The sequence below is a fragment of the Garra rufa genome, chromosome 19 (genome assembly GCF_049309525.1).
Source record: "Garra rufa chromosome 19, GarRuf1.0, whole genome shotgun sequence".
Lineage (NCBI taxonomy): Eukaryota > Metazoa > Chordata > Actinopteri > Cypriniformes > Cyprinidae > Garra > Garra rufa.
The window spans coordinates 16,473,708-16,499,207 of NC_133379.1; the positions used below are offsets into that span (position 1 = coordinate 16,473,708).

Below are 25,500 nucleotides of genomic sequence, written 5' to 3' on the forward strand. Positions count from 1 at the left end.
ATGCCAATAAGGAAGTGTACTTGCACGTGGATGTATTAAAAGGGGTTTAAATAATGAGGAATTACTCACGTGCCATCCTGGCGGGTCATGGTGTGACCATAGTGAGGGTACTTCACAAAGGTCACGTTGACACCCACCAAAGGAGTGCCATCTGAGGTCAAAACCTGACCTCGAATCAGAGATGCCAGGCTGCACACATGCAAAAATACAATATTAGAACATGACAAATTTAGTAATTTAGTCCATCACACCACAGGGCAGATGAGGTACCTGGCATTGAATGGGTTGATTCCTGGGATGATGTGAGTGCTGTCTTTACCCACTAGCATCTTGATTCTGTCATAAAAGGAAGGGACTTTCTGGACCTCTGATTGGCTCTGCTGAATAACCTGAAGTGGGTCACGTGATCCACGACACAGAGGATTGGTCACACAAGAGCTCTGCGTGCAGCAGTCCGGATCCATGCAGTCAACCAGACCATCTAAGTGGAAAAGATGTCACCAAATGTCATACGCTTTAGGTCTGTAACATGCATTAGCAATGTGACGCATGAATTTTGTATGAAAATAAACCCACACTAGGGTTGTCACGATACCAAAAATTCAGTACCTGATGATAGAAATGCCAGGGCATCTCTAATATAGGCCATTAAACATACCAATTTATTTTACATAAAACATATAAATATTAAAAGAAACATTTAAAATGGAATGGAATAAAGCCTTTATTTATTTTTTTAGTCAGTTTTAACAGTAGACTCTTCTAATGCACTACAAGTACATTTAAAATAAATAAATACATATTTTTATTCAGCAAAAATGCATTAAAATTAAAAATTATTTCTATTCCCAATAAATGCTGTTGTTTTGAACTTCTATTCATTAAAGAATCCTAAAATCAACACAATGATAAAAAAATATTTCTTGAGCAGCAGTAATGACTGCTGAAAATTCAGCTTTTCCGTAACAGAAATAAATTACATTTTCAAATGTATTTAAAAAAAAAGGTATTTTAAATTGTAATAATATTTCACAGTATAACTTTTACACTATTTTAATCAGCCCTAGTGAGCATATAAGACACTTCTTTCAAAACAAATAACATTTTGAACAGTAGTGTCTAATTTGCAGATTGGATATTTTGACATGTACAGTTGCAATCGAAATTATTCAGTCCCTCAGAGACTGCAACACTCTACAAATACAAGCTTTTCTGAATATCCAGGACTTTATAAAAATTGGATCTATAAGAGTTCACTGGCATATTAAAAAGACAATGTAAATATATAATGTAATATTTTTGAGTTCTAGAATTTTTTAATAACACAGCTATGTCATAATTATTCAACTGCTATTCAACTGTTTTTTAGTCACTTATTTGTATGGTGTGGAACAAAAGTTTCTTTAAACACAATTAAACCTTAAACAAAACAGAATTAACTTGAGCTGTTACACATAAAGACAGATAGCCCATGCATGTGCTGAAGTTTGAGTAGCTAATATGACATAGTCAACAGAGCTCTCACAAAAGCTACAGAAAAGAAGTAACTGTATTACTTTAGAAAGTCTAAGGCTATATGAAGATTAAAAGTTGCTAGAGACACAGCTGGCAGCCTTATTCCTAAGCTTAAAATGTGTTGTACCAGAAAACCTTTGAGGGTGTTGAAGAAAAACAAAAAGGTTGACTTTTTACATTCAAATTTGCACATGCTCACCTGCATTTTATCAAAGTACTGAACTATGTACTCAATATTATTGATACTATAGAAAGACTTTTATTTGTATTTTTTTTTGTATAGTTTGGTTCTGGAAGTACCGGACCATTTGACATCCCTAGCACACAGTTTTGTGGTTTCAGAATGGCAGATGGTTTAAAGGGACTTCTGAAGTCTCTCTGTTCATTTGCCATCTTATTCTCAGAATGTGCACTTTTGATGAACCCTTCTCAGCTCAAACCTCTCTGCTGCTTTGATGTTGAGAGAGAGAAAGAGAGAGAGAGAGAGAAATAATATGATTAAAAAAACCATAATAAGCTCAAATGTAGAACTCCTCATCATTATTGAAATGAAAATGAACAAATCTATTTATTTATCCCCATTGGGGTAATGAGCTCAACTGATGGAAGTGATCACTAAATTGAATGATGCTCTAGTTTCTCATTCTCTCTCTCCTGATTTTACTTTTAGAGAACTTACATCAAAGTCACAGAGGGCATCGCTCACACCCCTGAGAGCTTCCCTTCCTGTTTCATCTTCCTCTCTCTCTTCCCATCTTTTATTTGCTGCACATCGCAGTTGACTGTACATACACACCCTTTCAACCCTTCTCCCTAAATGGGTCTTTCTTGATCCGGAACAAACTCACAACATGCGCCTGTTGCCAGAGACATTTGCACCGTGTTGTTTTGCTTGGTGCTCTCTGATCTCTGAGGTTTCTGTGAAGTAACCCCCAAACGAAGAGTAAACAAAAGCGAGAGAGAAAGAAAGAAGCAGGAAGTTGTGTATGTCTGGAGAACGCTTGTTTGTGTCTGGGTCAGGTTGAGCAGTAAGTACAAACGCCTGCTTTAACAAGTATTTTGTGCTCATCCCTAAAATTTAATCCACAAGAATTAAGATAAGCAAATTGAGATCACTTCTTGATCCCCTTTGCCCTTCAATATATAATCTTCTGTCCTCTCTCTGTTCTAATAATAACCATTCTAAAAAAGAGTTTGGAAAGCTTTGAATTACTAATTTTTTTTATATCCAAAAGACATATGACCAATCAAACATCTTACAGGGCTGCCAACTTTTGAGTTCAACTGAGAATTGAGAGAATTGGTGGGTTGGCTGGGGGTTTGATTGAGGATGTTAAGTATCTCTACTTTTTAACTTCCTACTTCAGTTATTTGGAAATCTACATCAATCACCTGTCAATTAGACCCACTTCCAACTCATTTAGTTGTCTGTCTGTCAGTACTTTTGCCTTTTATCACTGATATCCTTCATTCTTCTTATATTTCTGGTACTGTTCCCCATTCTATTCATCCCTGTTCCTGTACTCAAGAAGCCTAAGATCTAAATAACTTTGATAATTTCCGTCCAATTTCCAATTTGACATTTTTATCTAAAATCCTGGAAAAGGCTGTTGCGGCTCAGGTACACGATCACCTCTCAGTAAACAATCTATATGAACAATTTTAATCAAGTTTTCGTTCCTATCATAGTACTGAGACCGCCCTTGTCAAAATTTCTAATGATTTATTGGTAGCGGCTGACTCAAGACTGTTATCTATATTAATTCTTCTTTATTTAACTTCAGCGGTCGACACTACTTCCCTTGAAATTTTATTAGACAAACTGCAGTCTATTGGAATTGTAGGTACTTCTCTAACTCGGTTCACATCTTGTCTCTCGGGTCATACTCAATTTGTTCAACTTGGCCAATTTAAATCTAAGTCAACACCTACGGTACTACAAGGTGTCCCACAGGGTTTAGTACTGGGCCCTTTATTATTTATAATTTATTTACTGCCACTTGGAAACATTTTCAGGAACCCACTTCTATCTGCCTTCAAAACCTCTAAACTCCCTTATCCTCTCTTTCTAACTGTTTGTCTGAAGTTAAAGCTTGGTTTTCAAGCAATTTTCTTAAACCTATAACAGTAGAAAAAAAAGAAATACTTCTTATAGGTACAACAATAATACGTCAAAGACCAGTGTGTATCAGTGGTTCCACAATTGCTCCTTCAACACAGGTTAAGAGTTTGGGTGTTATGCTTGACAATACTCTAACCGCCTATACTTTAACCGCCAATACTCTACTCTTAACCGCCTCCGCCCAGCCCTCGCAACATGGAGCCCTGCCATTATGGTTCATGCTCTTACTTCACGTATTGACTACTGTGATGTTCTTTTTTAAGGTCTTCCTCTTAAACTTTTACACAAGTTACACTTTGTGCAGAATGAATACTGTTCTTCTCCTGTTCTTTAACAACTGCACTGACATCCTGTCAAACAGCGTACTGAATTCAAAATTTAGCTTTTAGTTTATAGCCTGGCTCCTTTTTATTTATCTGACCTACTTTCAATATTTACTCCCTCCCAAACTCTCAGATCATTGTCTACAATTCTATGGGATCTCAACTTTTTAGATGCTAAAACGATGCTCTTTATCTGTGGAATTTACTTCCACATGACATTTGTAACAGTGATTATCTCTCTATTTTCAAATTCTGACTATATTTCCCCCCATCCATTGCAGTAGTTATCATTATGTCAATCATTACTATTTTAAAAGTGAATCCCATATTTTTATGAGGGATTTATATGTGAATCCTGAAACTTTTATGTGTTTGCATGGTATATGGCTGTTGGCCCTCTTAGCAGCACACGCAAAAAAAAAACTTTTATTTCAACTCTAAAACTAATTATATATGTAGCCTAGAAAGCACACAAATAGCACCTTGTTTATAATCACTAAAGAACTCACTTCTGTTCATTGCGATCTCATGACATTCCATTATAATCAATGAAGCGTGCAGAAAAATATATGCCGTTTTGAGCGGTATTTGAGTGGTAAATTCCAAGTTGAACAGAAGAGCCAATCAGAGGTGTTCAAGAAATCAACTGTGACTGGCTACATTGCTCAATAAAAACATAAATATAAACTTTTTTGGGCAATATCCTATTACAGTTTTAACTATGGGTGATCTTGCTTTCATTGGTCTGTGCTTTTCTGCGTGAGAAAATGGACGTGCGAGTACCAAGTCTCAAGTAGCTGAATGTGTGACAGTTGGAAGCCCTGCATCTAAACATCACAGATTGACCTCCCTGTTATATTGAAATGACAGAAAATTAAAATTTCTATGGTTTTTTTGGTTTTGTATTAAAGGATCCAAAGTATTTTCACAATAATCTGTGTATATACTGCCTGTGTATATAAGAGAGTAAGAAAGTAAGAGTAAGAAAACACTAAAGAGAAGATGAAGTGGGAAAATGAAAACATTTTAAAATGAGTAACAAATAGTTCTTTTTTTAAAAGCCTCTCTGTGCTCTTTACTGGTCTAGGGGAGACGTTCAGTGCTTAGGGCTGACTCTAACATCCACCTGTTATATAATCATTCTGCCTTGGGGTAGTTTCAAATCCCTCACTTCGCCAGCCAACAGATACATCACCTTTTCATCCAGATGACTGGAGCTGCTCTATTCATCCGTTCTTATAGACAAATCTCAATATCTTAAAATGCTTTAAAAATTTTTTATAGTTTTTACTGAAGAACATATCCACCTTTTTCCTATGGGTAAGACTTCCGGTTCATTATCCACCAGGGAAATAACGAGAAGAATAACAGCATGCAGTAAATGCTAAAACTGTTTGCTCTACAAACCAGTGTGCTCATAATTGAGATAATACATATGGTAAGACACACCAATTCACAATATCAAGCAGCAAAACGAGCTGTTTTGTACAGCTAAGAAAAACTGGTTGTGGATAAGACCGGAAGCCAGACCCATAAAATTTACTAGTGCTGGGCAAGTTACTTCCAAAATGTAATACATTATATATTACTTATTACTGTCTTTTAAAAGTAATTAGTTACATTACAATATTACTGTCTCTGAGTTCTAATGCATTACACTACTTTTGAATTACTTTTCAGTTATTTCACCAAAATATTCACAGAAGTATAACTAGGCTTTCTAAAATGCTAAAATGTAGTTTATTGCTGCTCATTAGCATATACATCCAGTGGAGAGTGATGTGGTAGGACTACAATAGCATAAAATTATAAAACCATTAGATAGGCCACTGTAAAAAAAAAAAAAAATCATTGCTAATATTGAAAGATTCAAGGCAACACATTGCATTCAGATTTTTATGTTTTCCCAACGATTAGCAATGTAATTATGCCAATTACAATAAGGTTGTTGTCTTTACTAATATTATTTAGTTCTGATAAGGGACAGCGCTTTAGCCATGTGATGATTACCCCAACTACAATAATGTTGTTGTCCTTACTAATATTATTTAGTTCTGTTGATGAACAGCACTGGTTTGTGCTTGTTTAACACAGTGCTTGTTTAACACAGTTTAATGGCAATTCGTACATATTTTACGAGGTGGCTAATATACAACCTAGAAAAAACACACATTTTTCACAAGATAGGCTTCATAAGAATTCGTAAACCTACCTCACAGAAATCATACAAAATCGTTCAAGTGAGGTTGTACGAAGGTCATGAGATACCGTTGGAACACCTCTCTGTACATAAAACTGGTCACATTAATGATTGAGTTTGTCTCAGTCTAATATATTACTATATTACTTTTATATTACTTTTCATGTGAACAGGCCTTTAAAACGGCGAGATAACAGCTCTCCTAACCAAACGTTCTGCATATCATCAGTTTAGCTTTTGCTTTTCAAGTCTTGCCAGATGTGATGCTTATGAGGCCAAAGGCGATATAAACAATTTCTGCATTCAACATGCGTTTCTCACCTCCTTCATTGTCCTTGTTGTCATTGCAGGAAGTCTCCATGGCAACACTGCAACCTGGCCCTCTCCAGCCAGTGTGGCACTCACAGTGCCAGCTGTTCTGACCCATGATGCATTGCCCATTCCCATTGCACAGCCCTGGACAGCCATCTGCGAGAGAGGAGGGAGAGATTGATCAATTGTGTGATTATTTTGGATTTGGGAATTTAGTTTGGTGCCCATATGAAACACCAGGAAAAATGTTACTCGCCACTTAAAACTCTGAATGCATGCATGCCACAGACCACTAAGAAAACCTGTCAGACAAACTCTTGATGGACATCTATTATCAGTGAACCCAAGCGAAACCATTATGGATGATTTTTGGTTGACTGCTGCATTCAGCGTTAAGAGGTGTTGTGTGCACAGAATCCATCAGCTGTAATTGTCTGAAAACAATGATGTGAAAACAGTGGTGGAGAGGGAGAATCGTACTCATTAGCATTAAAACAAGCATCCTAACACATGCAACCAAAGCGGCATCCATTAGTATTCCTCTTCCAGCTGGACTCCAGAGCTCAAAAAGTCATTTAAAATTCTTATAGATGCGGATCACACAGTGAAGACCGTGTCCTTTGCTCTGAATGTGATTATAAAATAATGACAACGCACACAAACATGCACATCCGCACAGATATGTTTTGTACTCTATGTGTGCTGATGCAAACAGCAGCAAATCAATCTAGACCAAACAACAAAACAGAAGTCTTTGAAAAACACTGGCGCAAAGAAGTCACAGAACCGAGGGAAATGCCTTTGACTAGCTCAAAGCTTCAAAGCAGGATAGGAGCATGTGTGTGTGTTTACCGATGGTGCAGTGTTCACCGTTCCAGCCCTGTTCACACTGGCACTTGCCATCCCTGCAGGTCCCATGTTTCACACACTGTGGGTTACACAGTCTCTGGTCACAGCTTGTGCCTGTCCAGCCCTCCTCACAGTGGCAAACGCCCCCGACACACACGCCATGGCTCCCACAATCTGCTAAACACACCTCTGGAGAAAAAGAGAGAGAGATAGTTGTTTTTACTCTTATTTTTCCAAATCATATATATCTTTATTTAATTTTTTCTAATTACTTTAATTATGTTTCTTTTTAATATGTTATTATTGCTTTTTATTATGTTATTTACTTAAATGCTATTTGCCTCTGCAATTGCTTTGGCAATGTAAATAATTGCATTGCTAAAAATAATACTAATTATTGTACTGCATGTCGTTCGTTATGCCATTGTCAGTAACTCTCTAAATATCTGTATTATCTACATTACTTTTCAAAAGGCTGGGGTCAGTCAGATCTTTTTTCAAAGAAATGAACACTTTTGTTCAGTAAAGTGTTCTCAAAATATATTTCTGTCACATAAATTTAGTTCTTTTAAACCATGTATTAATTTAAACAATATTCTTCGCTCTTTTCTCAAAAGTAATAATAAGAACTGTTTAAACATTTCCAATTTGAAGGATCATGTGACACTGGAGACTTAAGTAATGGTTGCTGAAAATTTGGTGTTGCCATCACTGGAATAAATGATACTATTAAATACATAAAATTAAAAATGTTTAATTTCACAATATTATAAATATTATATAAAATCTTATTCACCCACAATCCATTTTAATCCACTATCTGCGCTGGTTGCACCATGTATAATTTAATCATTATTTTCAATTTATTAATTTTATTATTTTTTAGAATCAGAATTAGCTTTATTCGCCAAGTGTGCACAAAAGTTTGGGATCAGACTTGTTATGTTTTTTAAAGAAGTCTCTTATGCTCATCAGTGCTGCATTTATTTGATCAAAAATACAGAAATGTTATTAGAATATCAAATAATGTTTTTTTTTTATTTTAATATACTTTAACATATAATTTATTCCTGTGATGCAAAGCTGAATTTTCATCAGCTGTTACTCTGTACTATCAGTGTCATGATCCTTTAGAAATCATTCTGATATACTGATTTATTATTAAAATTATCAGTGTTGGTAACATCGTTTTTTTGTGGAACCTGTGATTCTTTTTTTCAGGATTCTTTAATGAATAACAAGTTAAAAAGAACAGCATTTATTAAAAATATAAATCTTTTCTAACAGTGTAAACCTATGCTATCACTTTTTAATAATTTAAAACATTCTGGGTGAATAAAAGTATTAATTTCTTTCAAAAAAAAGGACAAATAAAAAACAAAACTTTTGAACAGTGGTGTATATTGTAAGAAAACCTTTCTATTTTAAATAAATGCTGTTGTTTTTAACCTTTTATTGATCAAAGAATCGCAAAAAAAGTATCACAGGTTCCAAAAAATTATTAAGCAGCACAGCTGTTTTCAAATTGATAATAATCAGCATATTACAATAATTTCTGAAGGATCATGTGGCTCCTAAGACTGGAGTAACAGCTGATGAAAATTCAGCTTTTAATCACAGGAATAAATTATATTTTAAAGTATATTCAAATAAAAAAACATAGATTTTACTCTATATACAGCTGTATAAATAACAATATGCACATGTATTTACATACTACTTAAGAGAGAGGCAATAATTAGAGATGAATCACAGAAATTAATTACAGAACACAGGTAATAACTCCTGTGCTAGCTGTTTAAGCTAGAGATATCATGGGGGAAAAACAGTTTAGTGTACATTTTTAGATTATTATTATAGTATTTTATTTATGAAGATGATTTTGGATTGTATCCTATCCACCAAAGTTGGAACTGCGTCCACTAATTTTTTTGGGGTGTATTTGTGCCGTTACCTGATTTGCATATGAATCGGGTGCTAAAACAGCACACACAGCGAGTGCAAATAAACAACGCTATCAGCGGGCGCAATTCATGCTTAGTGAATCCCCCCGAGAGTGTAGATGGATGAAAATGAAAGATTAGAATATATTGCAGCACAGCTTGAGAAGACAGCAAGTGAGAAGGTGAAAATGGCTGATGGGAACACACCCGTAGAGCAGTCGGGGCCCATCCAATTCGGGTCACAGCTGCAGAGGCCCGTGTCAGGGCTGTAGGCTCCGTGACCGTTGCACTGATCTGGGCATTGGGCTCTGGAAACGTCACACAGAGGTCCGGACCAACCTGGCTTACAGTGGCATTGACCGGACACGCAGCTGCCATGTCCCGAACACGTGGGGTCAAGACAATCCACTGGAGAGACAGAGAAAAACAAGACTTTTTCATTCTACTTGCTTTTTCTTTCCTTTTTGCTCCTCATCTTTCACCTCTCTCTCATAAACTGACCTCTGGGATACTCCACTTTCAAAAACCAGCTGCAGCTCATATGAACATGCGCTCAGAGACTCCATTTCTGGCCAATTTCTTAAAAGCCAGATCAATAGACTGAATTTCATCACTTTAATAAAGTTTATTATGCTTGTACCAGCACGCTTTTATAGCAGGCATTTGAAAACCGAGATTCTCAGAGGAAGAGGTTTTTCTGAGTTTTAAGAAGAGTTATGAAAATAAGACGGCTGGAAAAGCTGTCGATGCGCTCTTTACCTTCCTCGCAGGACTCGCCACGATAACCCGCTTCGCAGGTGCAGCTGCCCTGGGTGCAGGTCCCGTGTCCGCCACAGATGGGGTCGATGCACTGGCCCTGCGGCACGTCGCACTCCAGTCCCTTCCAGCCGCTGTAGCACATGCACACACCCTTGCTGTACTGTCCGTTCCCACTGCACAGCACGGGACACGCCACTGCAACGGAGACGGAACGAAAGGATGCAGGAGGGAAAACAAATGAGGGAGTGAGGGAAAGACAGAAGACGAGGATGTTTGAGAGGAATTAGTGAAATCTAGCTTCATTAAGAGAAGTTCAGGTATGAAATGTAAGATAAGAGAGAAATGAAGCATAGAGTTAATCCAAACAATTACACTGAACTGTATGAAATCACTTCAAACTGTGTGTCAAGGAAATCACAGTAATTAACTAAAACTTTCTTTTTAGCTATTTTCAGACAGTGTAGCTACATCTTTATTATTTTTTGTCCTTGTGCTCTCGCAATTATCAAATGTGCCCTCCTGAACTGTTCTGTCATATACAGTAAGTAGCTTTGGGATGTCTGACATGTTTTAGCAAATTGGTTCATTTGGATGAACCAGATAAAAAGAAATGATTCTCCAATTTCAGTCACTGCGTATAATCAACTCTCTGGTGGATTGTTAGATTATTTATATATCAAAATAGAAACACAAACTTTTCTCTTCACGTTTAACTCTTAATTAAAAACCCTAATTGTTTTAAGGGTTTTGATTAAATAATAAATTAATAATCTAATACATACATTAGCCTAGTATTCAAAAGTTTGGGGGTTTTATTGTTTTTAAAAAGTCATTTATGCTCACCAAGGCTGTACTTATTGGATCAAAAACACAGTAAAAATGTTACAATTTAAAATAACTGTTTTCTATTTTAATGCTTTATCATGTAATTCATCCCTATAATGGCAAAGTTTATTTTTTTTAGCAGTATCAGTGTCACATAATCTCTCAGAAAGAAATATGCTGATTTGGTGCTCAAGAAGCATTTCTCATTATTATCAAAACAGTTGAGCAGCTTAATATTTCTTGTGGAAACCATGATATTTTTTTGACTGTATGATTTTGAGATCCATCTTTTCCCATTAAGGACAACTGAGGGACTCACATGCAACTATTACAGAAGGTACAAACACTCACAGATGCTCCAGAAGGAAAAATGATGGATTAAGAGCCAGGGTTGTAAACTTTTGAACAGAATAGAGATGTGTAAATTTTTTCTTATTTTGCCTAAATATCATATATATATATATATATATATATATATATATATATATATATATTTCATTTAACACTGGTCTACAGAAGATACATACATGTTTGAATTTGTTGAATTTTCCCTGATCTTCAAATTCCAAAAGTTTTCACCCCCAGGTCTATATGCATCGCAATTCCTTCTAGAGCATCAGTGAGTGTTTGAACCTTCTGTACTAGTTGCGTATGAGTCCCTCAGTTGTCCTCAGTGTAAAAAGATTTTGTATCCCTCTTATTTTGCTAAAATAATTAACATTTTGCACATTCTGCAAGGCGTATGTAAACTTTTGACCCCAACTGTATTTTCGTTAGCAACCAGTAGTGTAGCTAACTACTTTTACAAAGGAGTACTCAGATTTTAGCTACTTAAAATTATGAGTATCTTTACACTTCCTTAGATAGTTTCTCCAACAATAGCTGGCAAATACTCAAGCTGAGCAGAGACTGTTACGGTTTTTGATGAAAAGCTGCCTAGAATGAATGAATGTAGGACAGGAAGAAAATAATCATGCCTCACAGTGTTCGCTATTCAGCCTCAAAGGCAGCATAAACACTGGCAAAGCCCTCTGAATATGGCGATAAAGCAGACTATGCCTTGTGTAATTAAGGTAAGAGATTCAGAAACAATATCAACGGCGCTCTCTGCTACTCACAGGAGACGGCATTCGACAGTAATAAACTAGCAGTCTATAGCCTCAGGTGAGCTCACACACGCACATATTTCTCTTTACGAAGCCTCCACTGAGAGCATTTCATCACTCAAAAAGATTGGTCTGGCACAGTGAAGCCAACAAACCCATCAGACATTTCAGCATAACTGAGATGGGATTAATCAGTGATGCTGTAATTCATCCGTCTGGATCTCAGAGTGATGTGACAGTGTCATAGAGCCGCTACGACGAATTGCCAGAGTTTATGTACTCTGATGATCTGATGACAAATGCTGAGCTTGAGGGAAAATTCTGACATATGCTTCACACATCTATAATGCAGCAAGTCCACTATAAAACTTGCAGCAAATTATAAATAAAAACTCACTAAAAACTACTTCAAATAAATGTAGTAGCTCACAAAGTTTATCTGTAAGTCACAGTAAATAAAATTAAAAATAAAACTAAAGCATGAAATGAATAATAATAAAGTTTGACATCAATTAATTATTTTAATTAACTTACAAAAATGACAGGGTGACAGGTCATGTTCATCTACATGTACATATGAGTTTACATCTTGCAATTTAGATTTTTTTTCTCAGAATTGTAAGATATTAACTTCCAATTGTGAGTTATCAAGTCAGAATTACGAGATATAAATTCACAATTCTGAGAAATAAAGTGAAATGCGATTTAAACTTGCTGTTTTAAGAAATAATATCAGAAATACGAGACATATGCAAGATATAAACTCACAATTCTGACTATATAACACATAATTGTGAGTCAGAATTGTAAGATATAAACCTGCAATTCTGAGAACATATCAGTTTTTTTCCCCCTCAGAATTGGACTTTATATCTCACAATTCTGAGGAAAAAAAGAAGTTACAATTGCAAGAAAGAAAGTGAGAATTGTGACATAAACTTGGAGCTGCGAGAAAAAAGTCAGAATTACGCAGGTTTTTATCTTTCAATTCTGACTTTATTTCTAAGAAAAATTTTTAGAATTGCAAGATGAAAACTCACAATTTTAAGATTTTTTTATATATATATATATATATATATATATATATTTTTTTTTATAATTGTTAGTTTATATCTTGCAATTTTGACTTTATTTCTCAGAATTGTAAGTTTATATCTCACAATTTTGACCTAATTTCTCAGAATTGCAAGTTTATATCTCACAATTCTGACTTTATAACTGGAAATTGCGACTTTATATCTCACAGTTGTGAGAAAAAAGTCAGAATTGTGAGATGTAAACTTGCAATTGCGAGAAAATCAGTCAGAATTGAGTGATATAAATTCGAAATTAACATTTTTTGAAATATTTTTTTTTTTTTAGAATTGCTAGCTTATATCTTGAAATTTTAACTTAATGTTGCAAAATTGTGACTATATCTCACAATTTTGACTTCGTTTCTCAGAATTGCAAGTTTATATCTCACAATACTGACTTTAAAACCCCTTAATGTTTTTTTTTTTTTACATTTAAATGAACATTTAGTCATTTAGCAGTTTATATCTCACAATTGTGAGAAAAAAGTCAGAACTGCAAGATGTAAACTCGCAATTGCAAGAAAATAAGTCAGAATTGTGAGATAAAAACTAGCAATTACCTGGCGAAAACTGCTAATATATGCAAAAAATATTTTCTTACTAAGTATTTTGTCTTGTTTTCTAGTATAAATATCGTAAGATATAGTTTATATTTTACAATTCTGACTTTATAACTCGTAATTGCGAGTTTATATCGCACAATTGTGAGAAAAAAGTAAGATTTGCAAGAGGTAAAAATGACAAATTACCTTTTTTTCATATTTTTTATTCAGTGGCTAAAACTGGCATTCATATTTACTAATACTTAGTATTTTGTCTTGTTTTATAGTATAAATATCTAAAAACGTAATTCTTAATTCAAGATGAATTTACTTTACAAGTAAAATGACTTAAGATATTATATCTTCTTTCCTGAAAAAAATGATCAAAATTTTGTTAATTTTTGCTTAAAACAAGGTAGCACTTTATTTTACTGTCCTGTTCCTTATGTACATACTATGTACTTATTATAGTGATTACAATAACTAGGTAATAACTAGTTACTAACCCTGAACCTACCCCTAAACCTAACCCTACCCCATGTAGTTCCCTTATATTACCAGAACTTTCTTAGGTAGGTACACTGTAAGAATATATCTCTTCGTTTTGCTTTTTTTTGAATCATAATTGCTTTTGACCATTTATGAGAAGAATCACAAAAAATCCAGCAAGAGGCAGGTAAATCTCTATGCATTTAGAAATGTGATAGTAAGTTATGATTTATTGAGCAAAATGTTATTATACAGCACAGCTCTTGTATGTCTTCAAAAATGTTTTGACAAATGCTGCAACATGAAACATCATTTCGCAACATAAACATTCCGGCAGTGTGACAGTAAACGGTACCTTTGGAACAGTCCGTGCCATGGAACCCTGGGAAGCAATGACACGCTCCTGACATGCACTCTCCGTTGCCATGGCAATTCTGGGGGCACTCTTCCACCGAATCTGAGACGACACATAAGAGACACATTCATTTCACAACCCTCAGTTAATAATGGGGGACAGTGGAATGTAACGTTCACAAATGCAGAAGACCTTTAAACACTGCTGTCTGACAAAACCAAGTCATAGTGCTATGAACTGTCTTGAAATAATCTTATACCGAGCATGGTGTACTGTGAACTTTTAGCCCGCGTTATTGATTCAGTGGAAATGTGTGTATTACTGTGACACATTTCAAAGCCTTATGGGAAATATAACACTATGACTGTGGTAAATGCTAAAATAAACGCTTTTTAAATCAACTATAGCCATCAACCAAATAAGATGCTCAGACATTCATACAGATGTGATCAGATCTAAGAGGTTCCAAAAGCACAATGTGAGTGTATGTGTGTGTGTGTGTGTGTGTGTGTGTGTGTGTGTGTGTGTGTGTGTGTGTGTGTAACTCAACCGTTAATCATACATACTGTTATAAAATGAGTGGACAGAAAATATTAAGCTTCACTTAAAAATGTTTGAAATGTGATTGCATTAGATAAATATCAAAGTGGCATCTGCAAACAAATAATGCTACAGCTTTTCTCCAAACCAATTTCATTTTTCTGAATCAACAAACTGATCTCAAGTTCACACAGGTGTTCTTTGAGAGCAACTGCAGGTGCATTTCTTAAAATGTTTGACTGATGCTTGACAACCAGAAAATGTACAAATACTTGTAAGTCTTTTTTCTTTTTTTTAACCAAACACTCTTCTTTTGTGAAATGCTCTGAAAAGCGTGCTTGTGCTGTCTTTCTTAAATGCCACTTGGTGTGATACTCTGTTATCTAATGCAATGGCATTCATTCACTTTAAGTGGCTTGAGTGCCCAAACACTTTTAGCACTTGATCTCTATGGATTATTCAGACAGCAGACAGGCAGCAAAAATCCATTTTTGTGACATATGCTACTAGAAAAGTTTAGTTGTTTGTAGTCTCAACAGCAAATAAATACAGTTCAAAATTAAGGGGGTTACATGTGTTTGAAAGAGGTGCTTACCAAGGCTGCATTTATACAATACAATTAAAATAACATTGTGAAATATGATTTATAATATCTGTTTTGTACTTTAATATATTTAATATACAATATATTAAAACATAATATATTTTATTCTATGAAAGTAATTTATTCATGTCCCACTTTATATTAGGTGGACACTAGCTACTATGTACTTACATAAAAAAATGGAGTACAGTGTACTTATTGTGTTCATATTATATTGTAAAACACTTTTTCTGCTATTAAAGTGGGATTTGGTGGTATGTGTAAGAGTGGGTTAAGGTATAAGGGAATTGGTCAACAGTGTAAATAAAATGTAATTGCAGGAATTAATTAAAGATGTAATTATATGCAGGTATTTAGTAAAATATAAGTGCAATGTAAAAACATGTATGTATACACTAAGTGCATTGTATCAAATGATTAATTTAAATGTAAGTATATAGTAGTTAAGGCCACCTAATATAAATTGGGATGCATTTTTTTTTTATTTAAACTGCGACATCTTTTATTTTATTTTATTAAAATAAAATTACTTAGATTAATAGGAAGTAAAAAAGAAACAGGATGTTACTGAATACAACTTGATGGTCACGTTCATAAATTTAGATGAAAGAACTTTAAAGCAAACACTTATTTCATCATTCATCATTTTTAAACTTAAAATCAGCAAGGATTTGGTGGATTGTCGGCAAGTAAGAATATGTACTGCCAGGTTTAGCGCTCCTGATTTATATTTATCTATTTACAGGCGCATCTCAGTAAATTAGAATGTCGTGGAAAGTTCATTACTTTCAGTAATTCAATTCAAATTGTGAAACTCATGTATTAAATAAATTCAGTGCATACAGACTGTTCACCCAAATTCTTGAATCGATTTTGCTTGACAAGCTTCTCAAGGCTGCGGTTCTCTCGGTTGATTGTGCATCTTTTTCTTCCACACATTTTCCTTCCACTCAACTTTCTGTTAACATGCTTGGATACAGCACTCTGTGAACAGCCAGCTTCTTTGGCAATGAATGTTTGTGGCTTTGTACCCTCCTTGTGAAGGGTGTCATTTATTTTCTTCTGGACAACTGTCAGATCAGCAGTCTTCCTTGTGTAGCCTAGTGAACCAAACTGAGAGATAATTTTGAAGGCTCAGGAAACCTTTGCAGGTGTTTTTAGTTGATTAGCTGATTGGCATGTCACCATATTCTAATTTGTTGAGATAGTGAATTGGTGGGTTTTTGTTAAATGGGAGCCAAATCATCACAATTAAAAGAACCAAAAGACTTAAACTACTTTAGTCTGTGTGCATTGAATTTGTTTAATACACAAGTTTCACAATTTGAGTTGAATTACTGAAAGAAACTTTTCCATGACATTCTAATTTATTGAATTGCATCTGTATTTATTTGTTTGAATAGAAATCGTATACAGTATTACAGTTTGTCGATCTAAAATGGTAATTATGCATTAACAGCTGTCAATCATGTCGGTACGCAAATTAGCAGTCTGAGCTTATTTACCCAGTGCATTTTTTATTTTGGCCACACGTGTATCTGCGTACCACTTATGTGCACCCCTTTATGTCCCACAAACAAAAAACACATTTTAAAAGTATTTAAGAATTCAAATCTTAGATGATTATTATGATCCTTCTATTAATTATTAAAACACACAATAATATTTAAAATATCAGTAAGCTTAATATATAAAAAGGCATCATTAATTGGGTGCCTTTAATTGGGAGGTGGCTTTCCTGAAGCCTAACCCCTAAATTTCAACTTATGAAAACAATATTGAAAATATTTTGTATTTTGTTCCATTATTGTTTTTAAAAATATCATTTTGATATTTAAAAAAGGTGAATTAAAGAAAAAAGGTGAATTAAAATATATATATATATATTTTCTTTGTAAATCATGACATTATATATGTAAATTTTTCATGTCACTACCGAAACAATGTATGTTTTAGGTCCTTGGCTGAGACTGATTTTAACTGCAACTCTACATTTATGATCAGGAAATATTTTTATGTCCATCTCTCTCATATCTACATGGTGTGAGTAGATGGGTCCCATCATTTTGAGGCAAATTGTTTAAATTGTAAAGTCTGAAAATAACATCACTAACGAACACCATTTTTCTACACTTCAACACACTTTTTTAGGAGCTATTCCATAACATTTAGTTTTTATATGTGTACAACAGAACTGTGCTAGCTAACCATGTGTTGATTAGCATATCTGAGCTAGATTCGAAAGTATCCAAAATTGTCACTACCGAAACAGTCACTACTGAAACAGTTGATAAAGTTTTAGTAGTGACTGTTTGTTTGGGTGTTATTCCCTAAAATTTTCACTTCCGAAACAGTCACAACCAAAACGTGTCATCATAGTTTTGTTAGTGACAAAAGAGAACACATAATCCTTTATTTGAGGGAAATAAACACAATTTTAGTAAAGTTATGCAAATTTTTTAGTATGGTTTAGTAGTGTTTTAGTATGTAAGTTAAAATTCTTTAATGCGATGTGGTTGCTACCAAAACATTACTGTCACTACCTAAGATGTGCTGTCACAACCGAAATATGGTTCAATATATATTCAAACTAATGAATCCTTAAGTTTGAAATCTGAATAATCAACTTTTTGCGCTAAACAAAGAAAAAATTTGATTCAAAATACAACAAATCTCATAAATCACACTTGTAATGTTGTTAAAATTGTAATTTTTTATCAGTTTACCTCTGAAAATGTTTTAATAAAATAAAAATCTTAATATGTACATACAAAATTTGTGGAAAAAGACGTTTCCAACTCTGACTCTGACTCTGGCCCATGTAGGAAACAATTTCTATTTTTTACTCATTCTCTGTCCATAAACTGAAGTATACGCCAGTTGCTATGGTATAAATATTGAATGAGTGAACAAGTGAGCAGTTTATGCATGAATATTTAAACACACAATATATAAAGTACATGAATATGTAAAATACAGCAAGGCCTCCTATATGCTTCATGAGTTTTGCATCACTGCCTGATGTCATGCTAGACATGAGGTCAAATTTCCATCCCTCAACTGTTGTAGAATAAAGTCTCGAAGTAGGCACTGTGCTTATGCTAAATCATCACTATAGCAACCGATGTAGAGAAACTGCCTGAACAAACATATTTCAGTGTTTACTTTTATTTTATAAATCCAGCTATTCCTTCTGTGACCTAAAGAGTAAGTGAAAGCAATAACAGCAGCTCCCCCAGTTCAACTGCTTGCATTCAAACAGAAATATAAAATGAGGTTAAGGGGAGATCAGGTGTACAGTGTAAGCTGCTTGCAGTGAAATACATCTTCTAAACAGCAGGTCTCCAAACAACCGGGTTTCTATCTTACCATCTTCCTTTTAAATATTGACCTTAGTGTGTAAATAAAAGCTGGAGGTGTCTACCTAGAGCTACGGTGCTGAATGAGACGGGTTCTTTCTCTTTGCCGTCATTGTAGAAGGCCAGATGCCAGGTTCCGGGATCCAGATACTGCACAAAGATCGCCTCATTCTGGACAACGGTCTGAATACTGCGCCGCTCGCGAGGAGACTCGATAACGCTCCACTTCTCTTTTCCATCTAGCCTTTCCATGTAGTCATACTGAAGAGACACAGAGAAAGAGAGGTGAGGACAAATGGAGAAAACAATCAGTAAAGCACGTATCTGCGGAACATCACCTTCACTAAAACTGTAATGACAATCAAAATAGTCAAATTAAATCAAAATGTAGACTAGATAACAACTCTGGAATGTGACAAGACAAGTGTAAGAATTCTGCAGACAAATATGCAGCGATAATTTGGAAATCATTTACAATTCATTAAAATAAGTTGCAAACAAAAAAAGCCCATCTGCACAGATGGTCTCTTCATGGTAATTAACAAAAACCTGTCTTTTTAGGGGGGAACATCATAGAGAACCAGATTTCATTGCTCTATAAAGGCTAGCTCACAAACTGTCCTAACAAATGGCAACCAGCCCCAATTCCCAATGGTTTTTGGGTTTTCTCCGATCAGTATGTTGACCATGCCTGGTCAGTCTGAACATAACAGTGTCAATCACTAGATTTAGATATGAACATGCTCATGAAAAACAAATTAGGACTAGACTGTAAGAAAAAAACTCCTTAGAAAGACAGATAATATCCTGGCAGAAAATTACCAGTATTTTTTACGTTAAGTTTACAACCCTAAAACTTAACACAATGCAATTCCTTAATATTAACATGGAACACTGGCCGTATTTTCACAAATAATTCTTAGAGTGTGCTTAAGCCACAAACAATATGACTATAATGACTTACATTAATAAGAATGGAAATCATTTGGATTCTAATGATTCTGATTTAGATTCTGATTCTAGTTGTTTAAAAAGTTCATTAAGGAGTCTTAGTACTTAAGCACCAAATTAATGTTTTTTTCTTGTACCATACAATTTACTCACATTTATTTAAATATTTTGACAAAAATATCAGCATAATGACAAACAGCAAATATTATGTATAAATATGTCAGTAACTAGAAGTCTTACAAACATTTGGTTAAACACAGTAACAGTTTATGAATACAGAACGAATATCAGCTATGTCAAAAATACTGACTTGACGTTAAGTGAGTGTCTACTGAGGTATCACTTCAGTAACCAACTGACTCATTCAATGAGTAAGCTGTGACAAATGAGCTGGCTCTTAAGAGACGCAAAGCTCACAAGCATTAAAAGGATTGTTCACCTAAAAATGAAAATTCTGTCATCATGTACTTACTCTCATGTCATTCCAAACCCGTACAATTTTTGTTAACCTTCGAAAGACAAATTATTCAATTGAGGTCAAAAGTTTACATCCCTCTTTCAGAATCTGCAAAATGTTTATTATTTTAGCAAAATAAGAGGGATCATATAAAATGCATGTTATTGTTTATTTAGTACTGAGCTGAATAAGATATTTCACATAATTTTTTTTACATATATATTGAATTTATAAAAATCATCCCCTTGATTCTTAATACTGTGTTCTTAACTGAATGATCCACAGCTGTGTTTTTTTTTTTTTTTTTGGTTTTTGTTTAGTGATAGTTGTTCATGTACCCCTTGTTTGTCCTGAACAGTTAAACTGCCCATTGTTCTTCTGAAAAATTCTCCAGGTCCCACAAACTCTTTGGTTTTCAGCATTTTTGTGTATTTGAACCCTTTCCAACAATGACTGTTTGATTTTGAGATCCATCTTTTCAAAACTGAGGACAACTGAGGGACTCATATACAACTATTACAGAAGGATCAAATGCTCACTGATGCTCCAGAAGGAAAAAACATTTTGAATTTGAAGATCAGGGTAAATTTAATTTATTTGTCTAAACATGTAACTTCTCTGTAGCATCTGAAGGGCAGTAATACATGAAAAAATATGATATTAAGGCAAAATACGAAACACAAGAAACAAAAGATGTACACATCTCCATTCTGTTCAAAAGTTTTCATCCCCTGGCTCTTAATGCATCGTTTCAACTTCTAGAGCATCAGTGAGTGTTTAAATCTTCTGTAATAGTTGCATATGAGTTCCTCAGTTGTCATCAGTGTGAAAATATGGATCTCAAAACCATACAGTCATTATTGGAAAGGGTTCAAATACACAAAAATGCTGGAAAACCAAAGTATTTGTGGGTCTTGAAGGATTTTTTTGAAGAACAGCAGGCAGTTTAACTGTTTGGGACAAACAAGCGTCTCATGAACAACTATCACTAAACAAAAAAACATAGAGTCATTTTTTATAAATTCAACTATTATTTTCTCTTGTGGACTATATATAAACATCTTTTATGTGAAATATTTTATTCCGTATTTTAGTCAGTACTAAATGAACAATAACATGCATTTTGTATGATCCCTCTTATTTTGGTAAAATAATGAACATTTTTGCCTAATTCTGAAAGGGGGGTGTAAACTTTTGACCGGTATTTTTATTAAAACCTGAGAAATTTCTGTCCCTCCATTGAAAACCTATTCCAGCACAACTTTCATGATTCAAATGTCTATAAAGAGATTGTAAAAGCAAATCATATGAATTGAACATTTTAATCTTAATTATTTGAAGAGGCATCATTGCTTTATATAATGAACAGATTTAGGTTAGCCATTTATTAACATACGAATATCTATACACATGCATACAGCGCAACAAATGAGAACAGAACCCCAAATGTGCTTGAAGTGCAAAATATATTAAAGCTTGTTCTCATGCATCAAGCAAGCATGTTTGAGCCTCTGTTGACCATATTTTAATGAGCTCTATGTATGTGCGTTGATCAATGTTTCTATGCAAATAAAAGTAGACTGTGTCGCTTCAGAAAACTTGGATTAAATTGCTCAATTCTTACGGATGACATTTATGTTTTCTTTTAACTGTGACAGTTTTGTGGAGTGAAATCTCTCATGTTTTAATAAAAATATCTTCATTTGTCTTTTAAGAAGGTTTAGAACAACATGAGTGAGTAAATGATGAGATTTTTTTTGTGAACTAACCCAAACAAAACAAAAACTGAAAGTCATTAAAAATAATGCTTTTTAGTATTAAACTGGATTCTCAGTCCTAATAATAAGTGATCCTGGCTCCTTTAAAAAAAGAAACAAGACGTGAGGCGATTTGCTCACCTGAGCATGTGAAGGAGGCAGGCCTTTCCGCATATAGACCCCGAACAGCGCGTCCTTGCCCAGGGAGATGTTGAACTTGAGGAAATGTGGCTGGCGCAGGTGAAGCAGAGACCTCCAGAAGACGCCTGGAGGAACATCCTGACTGACACGCTGACCCAGCTCCAGCTCCCCGCTGTTTATACTGCTGTTCTTCAACACCCACGGCCCTGAGATGGACGCCAAGAGAAGAAACAAGACTTGTTTGAGGGGGGAAAAAAACACAGAAAGAAAGTCTTTCAAAGACATGGAGAACGGGGAATATCCTCTGCTCTGTGTGAAAATATTTGCAGTGTGTACAAAGAAAAATCAACATATATTATTCCACCGAGACACAGCTCTGCGCTAATGAGTGTGCGGTGTGGGCTGCCAAAGTCATCAACCCTAAATCAAACCCTGTCTTCTCCCATGAGATCATAATACCTCCGGATGACAGCACTGGCCACACATGCACACCTCCCTTTCCCAATACACCTGCTAAGTCTGTCCTCTAGAGAGAAAACTGTTGCAGTGTTGACAGCGCAGATAGATCGCAGCAACTCCAATCAGAAAATAACCCAGTAAACGGGCCTTGATAGTATCGGAAGCAACACACACTCACAAACACACTCTTTTGTGTTTGAGGGGCCAGTGCAACACGAGTGGGCTTAGTGTTAGCCGTCAGTCTAGTCTGCTTCGACAATGTTTGATGTGCCCTGATAAGCAGAGACAATCTGTTTCCCTGCCTGCTAAAACCTCTGGCTGCATTTAAACGAGTTATGGAGAGAGAGGAATTGAATTGAGCAAGCGCGAGCAAGCTCTTTTCCTAAATGGATCAAGCCTAGGAGAACATGCGCACGCACACGCAGTGTCAGTTCTGAGTGACAGGCCGGTTAAAGCGGCCCGGTCTGGTAACCAGTGGGAGTCCACACCATCCTCCCTCATTAACACGGAGCATGGATGGACGGCTCTGCGCGGAACGGGAGCACCACACTGAGAGAGCAAGAGAGAGAGATTGAAAAAGTGAGATAGATAAAGAGAGAGAAATTGGGAAGTAGAAAAAAGCAAGAGAGAATGTACCCTGGAGAGGGTGCATAAGAAGAGTCTTGTACTCTGGAGCTGAAGTTCACACTCCTCACGCTCTCAACAAGCCAGAACTACTAACATCAGAGCCACTGAAAAAGGTGCTTTTCCACCATGAACGAACACTCACACCCAAGTCTGGAACAGATTTCTTGTTTAGTGTCGATACGAGGTCAGTCGCCTCAAATTGTGCACTTTATAAACCTACAGTAGCACCTATGAATTTCTAAAATAACATAACTTAGCCTACAGAAAATGACTGACTGTGGCCGTTTACACTAGTGCGTTTTCATTTTAAAACAGAAACGATCCTCGTTTACACTGCCGTTTTTACTGCGTTTCGGAAACGATCTCCGTCCACACTGACTACACAACTGAAACATGACCATTCATAACAAGCATGATTTTATTGTTGACACGGTCGTGAAGGATATGCAGAGCTAATGTGGAGAGTCACACCATTGCTTTCAGAAGTCTTTGTTTTGGTCCATTCACACTGAATCTAAACTAAAATAGGGTTTTCGAAAATCTCAGTTTGTGATTTTCCCCCCTCTGGTCTACTCTTACCAAAAAGAAGTATACTTCAAGTTTATTTTATTAAGTATACTTAAGGAAAGTTCAAGTATATTTTTAAGTACTTTATGTAATAAGCATACAAATATCAGTGTATTAGTAGTATACTTTTAAGTGTACTATTTCAATACTTCTTGGGACTAAATTGGCCCACTTTCTTGTATATAACTACGGTGCCCGCCAGGGGACACCTTCGGTTCACTTATGTTTGTCGTGGCCACGACATATAAACTCGTGGGAACATGATATTATGTTGTGGCCACGAGATATTAATTCGTGGGAACGTCATATTAACTCGTGGGAACGTGATATTATGTCGTGGCCACGAGATCATTTTGTCGAGGTAACGACATCCTTATGTCGTGGCCACAAGATGCGATGATGAGGGAACGAGATCCATTTCTCGTGGCCACGACTTATTATGTTGAGGAAACAACATGCATTTCTCGTGGGCACGAGTTTTAATGCATAAACAAACCTGCGTGACCATAGTAACCCAGGATTAGCCTATCAGAGATAGGTTTATTAATATTTTATTTTTAATTAAGAAATTATTATATTAATTGTTACAGAAATTAATACAATATTAAATTATTATATTAACAATGGGCGATGCTGTATATGCGAATGCTGATGCTGTCTGTGCGCGATGTAGACAGTATATTCAAAAGTTTATCATGAATAAATATTACATAAAGTACATCAAATAAAATAGCCCTACAGGAAACATTTTATCCCACAGTCTTGTCCATTAACTGATCCTCCTCTTTCCGTAATATTTTTATTATTCGTTTATATTCGTTATTTCCCCCTTCATTTCGATCTCCTTAACGTTCTGAATGTAGGTTCTATGACTGGGATTTTTTCAGTTCAAAGGCTGAATTTAACATATATTGTATTTTATTTAGTCTAATTAATAGACAAATATAGTGTTTCAGTGAAGAGTGAATTATTCACGTAGTTTCATTTGGAAATCATTTATCGTCACATCGTAAAATAGGCCTATTTTATTTTATTTTTATTTTTAATAATTTCTATTATTATTAATTATTATAATTAGCCCATTATTGTAGGCCTATATATTTATCTATTTTCGTTTATATTCGTTTTCCCCCTTCATTTTCATCTCTTTACTTAACGTATATGGAAATGATAGGCTACTGTAAATGCTTGACATGACTGATTTTGACTGGAATGTAGTTTAAAGGTTGAATTGAACATATTTTTATTTTGTTTCGTCTAAGATACTAGACTATATAATACTGTTCACTGACGAATGAATCATTCACGTAGTGAAACGAATATAAATGAAAATAAAAATATATACAATAATAATAATTATTATAATAATGATGACGATAATAATAATACAAATACGGAAAAAAGACGATCAGTTAATAGAAATGTCATGTAGGCCTATTTTACGGTGTGACGATAAATGATTTCCAGATGAAACTACGTGAATAATTTACTCTCACTGAAACACTATATTTGTCTTTTAATTAGACTAAATAAAATATATTTGTCTATTAATTAGACTAAATAAAATACAATATATGTTCAATTCAGCCTTTGAACTGCATTCCAGTAAAAATCCCAGGTAT

General features: G+C 34.9%; 1 protein-coding gene across 1 annotated transcript in view; it reads right to left on the minus strand.

The window, feature by feature from the left end:
• Positions 1-25,500, minus strand: part of tenm2b (teneurin transmembrane protein 2b) — a 261,826-nt gene that overhangs the window by 30,436 nt on the left and 205,890 nt on the right. The window contains exons 8-16 of the mRNA XM_073823963.1: positions 22,226-22,431; positions 18,985-19,180; positions 14,417-14,518; positions 10,024-10,218; positions 9,472-9,672; positions 7,325-7,510; positions 6,482-6,628; positions 271-481; positions 70-189 (exon numbers count right to left, since the gene is read on the minus strand). Of these exons, the coding sequence (XP_073680064.1) occupies positions 70-189; positions 271-481; positions 6,482-6,628; positions 7,325-7,510; positions 9,472-9,672; positions 10,024-10,218; positions 14,417-14,518; positions 18,985-19,180; positions 22,226-22,431 (1,564 nt within the window). The remainder of the gene's footprint in view (positions 1-69; positions 190-270; positions 482-6,481; positions 6,629-7,324; positions 7,511-9,471; positions 9,673-10,023; positions 10,219-14,416; positions 14,519-18,984; positions 19,181-22,225; positions 22,432-25,500) is intronic.